At 37.2% G+C, this 13,345-nt stretch overlaps 1 protein-coding gene across 12 annotated transcripts in view; it reads left to right on the forward strand.

Moving 5' to 3' along the window:
- Positions 1-13,345, forward strand: part of LOC127434806 (tight junction protein ZO-1-like) — a 199,436-nt gene that overhangs the window by 133,958 nt on the left and 52,133 nt on the right. For all 12 annotated transcript variants that reach the window (XM_051687839.1, XM_051688136.1, XM_051688467.1 and 9 more), the window contains 7 exons: positions 2,050-2,106; positions 5,436-5,560; positions 6,985-7,087; positions 8,710-9,007; positions 9,266-9,369; positions 11,757-11,922; positions 12,194-12,323. In XM_051687839.1, coding sequence (XP_051543799.1) covers positions 2,050-2,106; positions 5,436-5,560; positions 6,985-7,087; positions 8,710-9,007; positions 9,266-9,369; positions 11,757-11,922; positions 12,194-12,323 — 983 coding nt within the window. The remainder of the gene's footprint in view (positions 1-2,049; positions 2,107-5,435; positions 5,561-6,984; positions 7,088-8,709; positions 9,008-9,265; positions 9,370-11,756; positions 11,923-12,193; positions 12,324-13,345) is intronic.

Consider the following 13,345-nt stretch of genomic DNA (forward strand, 5'->3'; position numbering starts at 1 on the left):
GGCTAATATCGGCCGATAATATCGGCCGGGCACTAGTTAAAAAGCACCTAGGGAGTTAATAATAATATTGTGTAGATATACAGAAGGGGCAGCAGTTATAGTGTAATGTGAGAGTTTTGAGATGAAATCAAAGACCATTTGAAAATAATAATAAAAAGCCTCTATATGGCAAAGTGTGATCATTAAAAAGCAGAAGGATGTCATTTAATGAAATAATATAGTCACATGCATTGCACGCCACAGTATGAATAAGAGGTGCCTCTCTGTCCTGTCATCTCCTTCACACACACACAGGCACACGAACACACACACACACACACACAAATGCAACACACACTACTAATGCTTGATTTTCATGCAGTGTGTCCAATAGTATCCATCTGCAGAGCCACAGATCAGTGTGAGTGTATAAACGGCTGTGAACTCTATAATCTAACTCTTTCTCTGTTGCAGTTCGTAGATTTCAGCTCGCAAATTACGGGAAGCTTGCTATATAACGAACCCTTCACAAAAAGGAAGAACTTCAATGATCTTTCAAAATAAAAGTCCTGCTGAAATGAAATTCAACTGATTGCGTGAAATTGAAAATATTACGACAGAAAAATATTACTACTGTATAAAAGTGTAATATTCAGTGCAGTCACAATTAATACTCATAGTAACAATAATATAATATTAAATGGTTATATTATTAGTATTATTATCTGTAAGCAATATCACATAAGCAAGTGTACTGAATATCAGCATGTTGTGATTCAGTCATGGCAGCCTTTTGCCTCAGGTAATCAGATTGTTTTAATTTAATTTTCATTAATAATATATATATATATATATATATATATATATATATATATATATATATATATATACACACACACACACACAGTACTGTGCAAATGTTTTAGGCACTTGTGAAAAATGTTGCATAGTGAGGATGTCTTCAAAAATAATGAAATAAATAGTTTTCATTTATCACTTAATGTCATACAAAGTCCAGTATACATAAAAAAAAAAAGCTAAATCAAGATTTGGTGTGACCACCTTTGCCTTCAAAACAGCACCAATTCTCCTGTGTACACCTGGACACAGTTTTTCTTGGTTGCTGGCAGATAGGATGTTTCAAGTTTCTTGGAAAATTCTCCACAGTTCTTCTATCTATTTAGGCTGTCTCAACTGCTTCTGTCTCTTCTTGTAATCTCAGACTGACCCGATGTTCAGTGGGGGGCTCTGTGGGGGCCATACCATCTCTTGCAGAGCACCCTGTTCTTCTATTCTAATCTTTTCTATTTGCAAAAGTAATGTTTGGGAGTCTAATATGTATTTTTCCTATTGACACACTAAAGTTGAAAATATAAATAACCATCTTAAAACAAATGTTTTTGTGTGCCTAAGTGCCAAAAACCTTTGCACAGTACTGTGTGTGTGTGTGTGTGTGTGTGTGTGTGTGATATATATATATATATATATATATATATATATATATATATATATATATATATATATATATATATATATTGTTGAAAAGTATTATATATTATATTTTTTCATTTCTATTTTCATTTGGTTAAAGCTGTAGAGTATGTATTTGATTAAACACAATTAGATCATAACATTTAATTAAAACATTTAACATGGAATCCAGAAAAATTAAAACAGAAATGGCATCATTTTTATTTGTTGCCTAAGTATCGTGTTAGTATCGATACCGAGGTACCAGGGCTGGTATCGTACCGAAGCAAAAATTTTGGTATCGGAGCAACCCTAATCTGTTTCTAGCTGTTCCAGTATTTGTATTGTTGTTATTGTTTCAGTTGTGTGTGTGCGCACAATGTGTGTTTGGCACTTGGGCATGGAAATAGTTAGCTTTGCAGTGCTGTTTAGGCCTCTGGCACAGCCTTTGCTCAGACCAATGCACACATACACACAGATTTACTTCAGGCATAAAGAGCTGGTGAGGTCAGAGTAAAATCAGAGAAGAAATTCCTGCAGATAAAAAACTAAATTTCTGTACTTAATGCACTGACCTCTCACTCTCTTTTTCTCTCATAGAGTACAACGATGGAGGAAACTGTAATATGGGAACAGCACACAGTGACTCTTCACAGGGTAAGTGTTGAACATTGTGTCTTTCCTGCTCTCCCTTGGTACCTCAGCATTCTCTCCCCCTTTACTTTTTTACTTTTTGTCTTCCTTTCTTTCATTTGTTCATTCATTTGTTCTTTCTTTCTTTTGTTTTTGCTTGTTTTGCTTTCATGCTTTCTTTCATACTTTTATACTTCCTTTCTGACTGTCTTGTAATTTCTTTCTCTTTCTTCCATTCTTTATTTTGTACTTTTGTATTTAATTTTTTCTCGTTAATACTTTTGTGCTTTGACTTCATACTTCTTTTCTGTCTGTCTTTTTCTTTCTTGCGTACATTTTTATTTAATAGTTTCTTCCTTGCTTTCGCACTTTCTTTCATATTTTCTACTTTCTTTCATACTTTCATAATTCTCCGTTCTTTCTTTCTTTGTCAGCGTGGATTTTAACTGTTTAGTCTTGCTTCAGGATGCGTGGTCATTCAACACACAATATCCCCCAGATGGCAGGAAGCAGCGTGTGAGAGGACTAAATGCCTGCTTGGCTCCACTTCCTCTTCCTTTTCCTCTTCCGGCATGTTCATATGCTTCTAACACATCTAAACCTGAGTCAGAGCAAGAGACAGATTATGCAACAGTCTATCAAAAATCAAAGACTCAAAATACTGTTACTGTCACTATCACTACACAACATGATGTCTGCATAACCCTTCAGTACGCCCATCAGTATTTACCCATGTGCTTATAGGTCCTTCTGTGACCTGATTTTTTTTATGTGCTGACAGCCTAGACAAAATAACAGTTGTAGGAGCGCTTAGCCTTTTATTGGTGGCTTTATTATGGTATAGATGGAATCTCTTTAGCTGTGTTGGTCAATCAGCTCAACAGTGTTACATCCCTGCCTCTGTATCTGTCCTCAAAAATACAACCCCAATTTCAAAAAAGTTGGGACAGTATGAAAAATGATAATAAAACAAAAAATGAGTGATTTGTAAATTATATTTACCCTTTGCTATATTGAAAGCACTACAACTAAACATTATATGTTTTAACCTGTGAATTTCATTTTTTTGTTTTTTTAAATGTACAGTAATTTCAAATCAGATGATTGCAATATGCTCCAAAACAGTTGGGACAGTCGAGTTTTTACCACTGTGAAACATCACCATTTGTTCTAATAATACTTATTAAGCATTTTGGCACTGAAGACACAAGTTGTTAAGTTTAGAAAGTGGAATTTTCCCCCTTTCATCCATTATGCAGGTCTTCAGCTGCACAATTGTACGGGGCCTTCACTGCCATATTGTGTACTTCATAATGTGCCACACATTCTCATTTGGAGATGGTCAGGACTGCTTGGATGATAACAGCTTGGATGGTCCTTTTCCTCTTTGGCCCAGATAACACGGCGGCTGTGTTTTTCAAAAATGTTTTTAAATATGGACTCTTCAGACCAAAAAACACAGTTCCACTGTTCTACTTTCCATCTAAGATGAGACCGAGCCCAGAGAAGTCGGCAGTGCTTCTGGACAGTGTTGATGTAGGGCTTCTGCTTTGCATAGTAAAATCTTAACTTGCAGCTGTGGATGCAGCGGCGAGTGGTGTTGACTAACAAAAATTTACTAAAGTAATCCCAAACCCATGTTCATGATATCCATTACAGATGAATGCCATTTTTTTTAAGACAGTGACGTCTGAGGGATCAGAGATCATGCACATTCAGAAGTGTTTTTTTGTCTTGCGCTTTACGCACCGAGATTTGACTAGATTCCTTGAATCTTTTAACTATATTGTACACTGTAGAGGGTGAAATGGCCAAAGATCTTCCAATTTGTCTTTGGGGAACATTGTTCTCAAAGTGCTGGATTATTTGCTGAAGCATCTCTCGGCAAATTGACAAGTCTCGAATGATCCTTGCTCTTAAAGGACTAGGCTGTTTTTGGAGGCTCCTTATATACTATGACACGATTGCCTCACCTGTTTAACATCTTCTGTTTCAATTCGCCTTGTTATTTTAACTTGTCAAATTGTTATTAGTCTTAAATTTACCCTTCCTCAACTTTTTTTGGAGCGTGTTGCAATCATCTAATAAAAAAACAAAAAAAAAAACAAAAAAAAAACAATGAAATTCACAAGGTAAAACATCATATGATCTGTAATTGTAGTGCTTTCAATATAGCAAAGGGTGAATATAATGTACAAATCACTCCTTTTTGTTTTTATTCACATTTTTCATACTGTTCCAACTTTTTTGGAACTGGGGCTGTAGACAAGGCTGTATCCTTTCCCCCTGTGATTGTCTGTGGTCACCTGCTCGGGCTCTTTATAGATAATTATGTTTAGAGGAAGTGCTGGCAGTCACAGTCCAGATGGTTTGGAGGGTCAGAGGGTTTGATAGAGGCCCAGTGCATATGTGAAGATGACCAGTGACATCAGGGAGGCCAACTGTCTAGACTGAGTCTCTGTCTGTCTTTTACTGCCTCTCGCACTTATCTGCCTTTTCTTGTGATTGCTCGAATGCAAGAGTGAGAGCCCGACCATCAGACACCTGGGAGATTGGAAAGCTGCCAGACATCGCTGACATACACACACACACACACACACACACACACACACACACACACGGCTATCTAAACGGGGACATGCGTTAGACATTATATCGTTTTTATTGTTTTTTTAAAGCTAATTATAAATACTATGAAATGACACTTATTGAAACCCTGCTTTTTTATTATTATTTTTTAGAATAAATAATAACTTAATGTTTCCAAATGACTATGTCTCCAAATGTCTCCTAAACGAGATCAGATTTAGTTCACTTCTGGATACATATTTGTCCCCAAACTGTTGCCAATTAAACACACACACACACACACACACACACATACACACACATGTTGGTGCAGCTATCCTTATGAGGACTCTCCATAGACATAATGATTTTTATACTGTACGAACTATAGATTCTGACCCCTAACCCTACCCCTAAACCTAACCCTCACAAAAAACTTTCTGCATTTTTACATTTTCAATAAAACATCGTTCAGTATGTTTTTTTTTTTTAAGCGATTTGAATTATGGGGACACTAGAAATGTCCTCATAAACCACATTTATAGCAGAATACCCTTGTAATTACCAGTTTGTAACCTAAAAAAAGTCCTAGTAAACCACCTAAACCTGCCCACACACACACACACACACACACACACACACACACACACACACACACACACACACACACATACATGCCTGTCTATCATTCTAGTCCTTGGAATGGAATTATTCAGTATAATAATGTGATTTCCAAGAGCTCACTCTAAACTGTGTGTCTGTGTTTGTGTGCATATCCTCGGCAGGCTCCGGGTTTCGGGTTTGGAATTGCTATCTCAGGGGGCCGTGACAACCCTCATTTCCAAAGTGGAGAGACCTCCATAGTGATCTCAGATGTGCTCAAAGGAGGACCGGCAGAGGGGCTTCTACAGTAAGATACTTAGAGATTGTACTTATAGTCATAGTTAACTACATGAACTACCTAGAAATATCAGTGAAGTCATGAAAAATAATAAAATCCTAAAATGTAATGAAAAAGTCAGGGAAACTTATAGCGAATATACATTTTTCTAGATGTGCTTTGCTCAGAAATAATTCACAAGTTAGAAATTGCTCTTTGTGAGTGCTATCTTTATAATATTGTGGCAGGACAAATAACTTTTTTGTTCTGAAGTGCTCTGACCAACGCATACCAGGTTGGGTAAATTTTTTTTTATATATAAATATTTCTTTCCTGATAATTTTGTGTTGTGTCTTATTTCTGTTGTGCTGTAGCTTTTCCATTGTGCTGTGGCTTATTTCCATTGTGTTTTCAGCTTTTTTTTTTGCTTTGCTAATTTGGCTGTGTTGTGCACCCCTCAGCCACTTTACTATAAAGTTATTTTTAAAAATCCAGTAATCACAAACAATTGGAAAAGTCATGGAAATTCATTGGTCAAAAGATGTGCGAACCCCGCAACTAAGACCCCGTTTCCACCTGGTATTAAGATGCGTCTCGGGTGATCCGATTACATGTGGTCAGGTGAGACACATCACTGTTTACACCTGGTCGCTTAAATGCATCTCCTGTGACCACTTGTAATCGGATTTGGAGGGGAGGGACTCTGTTTCATGACGACATCAATCAGTATGTCAGTGTGTTCTTGCATGATAAACTACAACAAAGTCAGAAAAGGCAAAGAAAGTGCGAAAAAAATAAATAAATAAAACCCCCAAAAAATGTAGTGCTATTTCTCCCTGATGCAGCTGAAATTTAATCTAAGCACAAAATCAACATTTCGAGCAGAATTGTCCATTATTTTAGTGGATTAGTTGTATTAACCTGAGCTGCAGATGTTCGTGCTTCTCATAAGTGTCCGTGCAAGTTGATATCAGACACACTGAAGAAGATCCATGAAGTTCTCGTGTTTGTGTGTACATCTGCTTTTTAAAATGTTCAGATCGGTCGTTTTTTTTTTTTTTTTTTTTTCATTTAAAGCCGCTTGTACCTGGCAAAGTTGAAACTCTTGTTTCAACACAGTGGTTGATTGACAGGAGCGGGGAGACGCTTCACTGCTGCCAGGACAAATACAGGATGGATTAGCGTTTACACCTCAAATGTGATGCGTTCAGATGCGTTTTTGACCACATACGGATGCGGTTTTAGTGATCCGATCACAAAACGTTTTAGACCCCGTTTAGACCTTTTATTTAGCGCTGACCACATGTGATCTGATCACCTAAAACGCATCTTAATACCAGGTGGAAACTGGGTCTATTAGCCTCCTAACAATGTGTTTTTACCAAGATTACTGATTTCAATCTTTCCCTCTCTTTCACTTTCTCATCATCTCTCTCTTTTCTGTCCATCTACAGAGAGAACGACAGAGTGGTGATGGTAAACGCTGTCTCCATGGACAATGTGGAGCATGCATACGCTGTTCAGCAGCTGAGGAAAAGCGGAAAGAATGCCAAAATTGTAAGAAATCCAAAACTGAAAAATGGTGTCATCCCTCATTCATTGCATCAGTCATGCATAACCTCGAGCCCCATGTGTGCTTCAGATGTGGGTAGTGGGCTGTGATGGAGGAGAGCAGGACTTGAGGGAGGGAAATGTGTAGGTGATCGGTTATAACTGAGCGTAAGACTAGAGCATTGAGGAATGCTGGGTGTTAGACTGCAGCACAGCTGAATATTTGTCTTTGTGTGTGTACTAGAGCTATGAGAAGAAGCCTAGACTTTCTATTTTGTTCCCCTTTCATGCTGAATCCTGTTTCACTGAAAAAGCCTGATCCTAAAACAGAAAAGATTTTTGTTGAAGACTCTCAAACGATTGACCCTAAATGTCCTGGAGAAATGACTATTTCTCTCGTAATAACTCTCTCATCATTTACTCACCCTTGTGCCATCTTAAACTTACTTTCTTTCTTCTTCGGAACACAACGTTATTTTGATAGATGTATGACGTGTTTATATCCGTACAATGCAAGTCAATGGGGTCCAATACTTTCAAGCTTCAAAAAAGGACATAAATGCAGCATAAATTAAATCCATACTGCTCTAGAGATTTAATTTATGTCTTCTTAAGCGATATGATCAGTTTTGTGAAAGAAACAGACCAAAATGTAACTCCTTCTTCACCATAAATCTTGACATCAGCTGAGTCCTTTCTGCGCTCATGAGAGAAGCTTGTTCACACTTGTTCACGCTTGACACATGCACAGAGTGTTGTACATGATAGTATTGCTTAAGAAGACATGGATTAAACCACTCTATTTGTATAGATTAATTTCATGCTGCCTTTGTCTTTTTTGGAGCTTCAGTTTTAGACCCAATTTATTTGCATTGGACATAATTACACCTCATATATCTTTTGAAATTTTCTCTGTTTGTGTTCCACAGAATAAAGGAAGTCATACAAGTTTGAGATGGCATAAGGATGAGTAAATAATGAGAAAAATATAATTTTTGGGACAAATATAAAACTTTTAGCAGACATAAAGGGATAGTTCGCCCAAAAATGAAAATTCTCTCATCATTTACTCACCCTCATGCCATCCCAGATGTGGTTGAATTTCTTTCTTCTGCAGAACACAAATGAAGATTTTTAGAAGTATATTTCAGCTCTGTTGGTCCTCACAGTGCAAGTGAATGGTGACCAGAACTCAAAAGGTCCAAAAAAGACATAAAGGCAGCATAAAAGTAATCCATATCTTCTGAAGCGATATGATGAGTGAGAAACAGGTCTATATTTAAGACCTTTTTTTACTATAAATTTCCACCTTTGACCAGCCCCAACAGGTAGGTGTCTGAATGTAAAAGTGAAAATCACTTCCACTCCAGAATGTGGAAGTGAAAGTTAAATTGTTGATTTTCACTTAAAAAGGGCTTAAATGATCTGTTTCTCATCATATAGCTTCTGAAGATATGGGTTTAATCACTGGAGTCTGGTTTACCTTTATGCTGCCTTTATGTTCCTTTTGGACCTTCAAATTTCTGGTCACCATTCACTTGAATTTCTTGTTGGTAAAATGGTATATAATTGATTAATTAAATCGCTGGTTGGCTATTGCTATTAATGTTAACATATTCTCTCTCCAGACTATTCGCAGAAAGCGGAAAGTACAGATTCCCATAACACGGGTAGGAGACCGAGAGACGATGTCAGAACGAGAAGAAGAGGATGACACTGAGGAGGATGACTATGAGGGACCACGTGGAGGGGGGGCAAGCGGGGGCACAAGCAGAAGAAACGAACGCAGCGGCAGTGGCGGCCGGCGGGACCACAGTGCTACCCGTGAGAGGAGTGTCTCCCCATGCTCAGACAGACGATCCGTTGTGTCCAACGTCTCGTCACGACCTGCCAAAGTCACACTCGTTAAGTCACGCAAGACTGAAGGTGAGAATGGACAAGACCCTTAATTACTCTTGATTGCTTCACCAGAGGGCTTAGCAAGCAAACGTATTAGAATGTGTAAACAGGTGTAAAACATGCTGCTGTTGTACATTAGCTAATAGCTCTGATTGTTCTGCTGGCACAAAATAGCCGCAGGGCACTCCCTTTAAGAACAGTGCTTGAGTTAGTTAATCAGTAGTCAGATTTATCCATCACTCATTTATTTAGATAGCTCATGTGTGTGTTTTCTGTTGTGTGCAGAATATGGCCTGCGTCTGGCCAGCCACATCTTTGTAAAGGACATTTCTCCTGCAAGCCTGGCGGCTCGTGACGGCAACATACAAGAGGGAGACGTTGTCCTAAAGGTATGAGAAAGAGTGTATGGACATGATGGAGAGAAAGAGAAATGTTTAGGGGGACAAGGAACTAAAGTCATACAGCAAGAGGATTAAAAATAGGCATAGAATGAGAAGTTATCAAGTGAGACTGTGTTGGAAATGAAGGGTTGGCGGCCAAAGGTTTGGAATAATGTACAGATTTTGCTGTTTTGGAAGGAAATTGGTACTTCAATTCACCAAAGTGGCATTCAGCTGATCACAAAGTATAGTCAGGACATTACTGATGTAAAAAAACAGCACCATTACTATTTGAAAAAAGTAATATTTTATCAAATGTAGACAGCCCCCATTTCAAGCAGCCATCACTCCAACACCTTATCCTTGAGTAATCATGTTAAATGGCTAATTTGGTACTAGAAAATCACTTGCCATTATATCAAACACTGCTGAAAGCTATTTGGTTCGTTAAATGAAGCTTAACATTGTCTTTGTGTTTGTTTTTGAGTTGCCACAGTATGCAATAATTAAGGTCAATATAAGGTCAAAAATGACAAAAAAGAAACAGCTTTCTCTAGAAACTCGTCAGTCAATCATTGTTTTGAGGAATGAAGGCTATACAATGCTTGAAACTGCCAAAAAACTGAAGATTTCATACAAAGGTGTACACTAAAGTCTTCAAAGACAAAGGACAACTGGCTCTAACAAGGACAGAAAGAGATGTGGAAGGCCAGATGTACAACTAATCAAGAGTACAAGTACATCAGAATCTCTAGTTTGAGAAATAGACACCTCACATGTCCTCAGCTGACAGGTTCATTGAATTCTACCTACTCAACACCAGTTTCATGTACAACAGTAAAGAGAAGACTCAGGGGTGCAGGCCTTATGGGAAGAATTGCAAAGAAAAAGCCATTTTTGAAACAGAAAAACAAAAAGAAAAGGTTGGAGTGGGCAAAGAAACACAGACATTGGTCAACAGATAATTGGAAAAGAGTGTTATGGATCGTTACCCCATTGAGCTTTTGTGGGATCAGCTAGACTGCAAGGTGCGTGAGAAGTGCTCATTAAGACAGCCACAACTATGGCAAGTCCTACAGGAAGTGTGGGGTGAAATATCACCTGAGTATCTGGACAAACTGACAGATAGAATGATAGGGATCTCGATGAGTCAAATTGGCTATTTTTATTTATTTAATATTATTTTATTTATATATATATATATATATATATATATATATATATATATATATATATATATATATATATATATATATATATATATAGGATAAATTTCATTATAGTTGCTTTGGTACATATTAGCTGGAAATTATGAAATCTGACTTTGTTTGAACTTGACCCTTTTAACATGTGCTTGTAGTGCAGGTAATTATTTTTTATTTTTTAACCAAGAAGTAGGAATAACATAAATGAGCTTTACCCGTCTAACCCATTACCACTGTCTGTCACCGATCACCTGCATCCCTCCTATTGCATGCTGCATGGACTTACAGTTCATAAGAAGTTGTTATATTCATTATATTTAATTACACAACAAATTAGTCAATATTATCATTAATACAATATGGCTGGATCTGTACTATGTACGCATGTACTCTATGTATGTGTTTCGGATTTACATGCTTTGTATAGATTTGTTTAAATATGTGCCAGCCAGAGACGGATGGACGTCCTCTGCTGAGGCTTGTTTCCTCCCAAGGTTTCTTCCTCATCCTACCAAACATAAAACAAAACAGTTTTTCCAGTATCCTTTCCTCACTGGGGATTGTTAGGCTATTTTATATAAAGCTGCTATGGAACAATATGTGTTGTTAAAAACGCTATACAAATATTAAAATCTCTCAAAATGAACTTTTGTTTTACTTTTGTAACTTTTGTAATTTTTTTTTATTTTTACAATAAAAAATAAAAGAAAGAATCACTTGAATTTGCCCTTTTTTCCCTGGGTTACTCCATTTTAGATGTGCTCCACCACCTACCAAGTTACTGGTTGTTCAATGGGGGGAAATAACTCTGTTGTCACGTGAGTTTATGAGGCGTTTTCAGCTAAATGAGGCTAGTGCTTTCTGAGTGGAACAGAGCATGTCCCACACAGCACTGGAGTGAAACTACAGGGCAAATAGCACCCTGCCAGCATTGTTGTTCTCTTGCTAGGCTCTGTAAATATAAAATCAGAGAAAGACTCATACATAATATTATGTTATATTATAAAGTATATAATATTAACATTTTCTGTAGAGCAGGCTCTCTCAACAGTGTGATCAGTGCTAAACTGTCCTGATGTGGTCTGGCTAAGCCTGTGTCACCATTAAAGCTTTAGTAAACAAAATAGCAGACACATGCCAATGACTTGTTTGAAAATGGTGTTTGAATTGTGCTCTCTCCTGTCTACACAGATCAATGGCACAGTGACTGAGAACCTGTCCTTGATAGATGCAAAGAAGCTTATAGAGCGATCAAAAGGCAAGCTGAAGATGGTGGTGCAGAGAGACGAGAGGGCAACACTCCTCAACATTCCTGACGTGGACGATAGCATTCCCTCAGCTAATTCAGACAGAGATGGTGAGAAGATACTAGTGAAACGTGGAGTTGTGGGTTAAAGGTTTAATTAACTGGTAGTTAGATGTTTAGTTACATTTTAGACTTTATTTGTTGTATTGTGTAAGTTGCCTGGCTATATTATCTTTGGCCTTCCAGTCTCATAATAATGTCAGATCCATTTGGCTTTGTTTAATGCTACTGCTTACAATGATGTTATAGTGAAACAATCCTATAAGCTTGTTTTCTAAAAGAACGTCAAATAGGATTTTAAAGTCATGGTATGTTTCGACAGACATTTCAGAAATTCATTCACTGGCATCAGATCATGCCCATGAGCCCACTCGCCACTCCCGCTCCCCTGACAAACACTCAGAGCCCTCTGACATCTCTGGCCAGTCTCCCCAGCAGATGAGCAATGGCAGGTAAGAGACTTCACGAACAGCTGTTTTGAGCTGTTCCTCAACTGGTCGCTAATGACCCAAAATGGATTGCATGTCTGTTGTAATAGAGTCACAAACAGCATGGAAAAAACAATGCTAAATGCAAATAAAAAAATACATGTAGCCATAATTGTGTATAGTTAGGATAGCAAAATAGGCTTACCAATGTTTAAAAGCTTCCCACAAAGGCTCTCCGTCCAATCAAATGCTAAAGTGTTTTGGCAGAAATCATCTTTAACTTGCAAACCAGATTTCCATGTTTTATTTTAAGGAATATTTTGTTACTTTTGTAACAAATTTGGTACTGGGTTGCTACTTGATGTCCATTATAAAACTGGGTAGTGAAGCAAAACCAGTTGAGAACCACAACTATAAAGATGTCAACATATACCAAACTAAAGTCTGAAATATGAAGGTAAATTAGTGCCTAAAAGATTTGTGTGCACAGAGAAAGATTTGTGAAAGCGTAAATCAAAGTGCGAGCATAAAAAAAAATTGTATGTGCACTGAACGTTTTGTAAAGGTGTAAATCAAGTTGCAAGTGTAAGAAAAAAGATGTGCTGTATTTTAATGCTTTGCATATATGAATCTGTAACTTCATATTAATACAAAACTATATTATTAGTCAATTTTATCTGTTTTCTTCTGACTTCCTTTTTTTTGAGCTAACACTTTTGGAACAGTTTTTGCACCTAAATATGGCCAAAAACATGCAATCAGCGATATCCAAACAAAGAAAGGGTGTCATTAACAACAAAATGGATAGATCACGTAGAATAAGTCTGTATGTGTAAAAATAAACTATTACAAAAGTGTAAATGACTTGTGTTTGTGACAAAAAAAAAAAAAAATTCTAGAAATAGTAATATATACATTGTTCCGTCTACCCTTTTGTTTGCATTTACACTTTTGGCACAACTTTCTCACTGTAGAGTTTTGCAAGCATGAAAGGGAAGGTGGTTCTACCTGCTTTTGTAACCAGTCAACTAAGGTTTTTTTGTTGA

The sequence above is a fragment of the Myxocyprinus asiaticus genome, chromosome 1, assembly GCF_019703515.2.
Source record: "Myxocyprinus asiaticus isolate MX2 ecotype Aquarium Trade chromosome 1, UBuf_Myxa_2, whole genome shotgun sequence".
NCBI lineage: Eukaryota > Metazoa > Chordata > Actinopteri > Cypriniformes > Catostomidae > Myxocyprinus > Myxocyprinus asiaticus.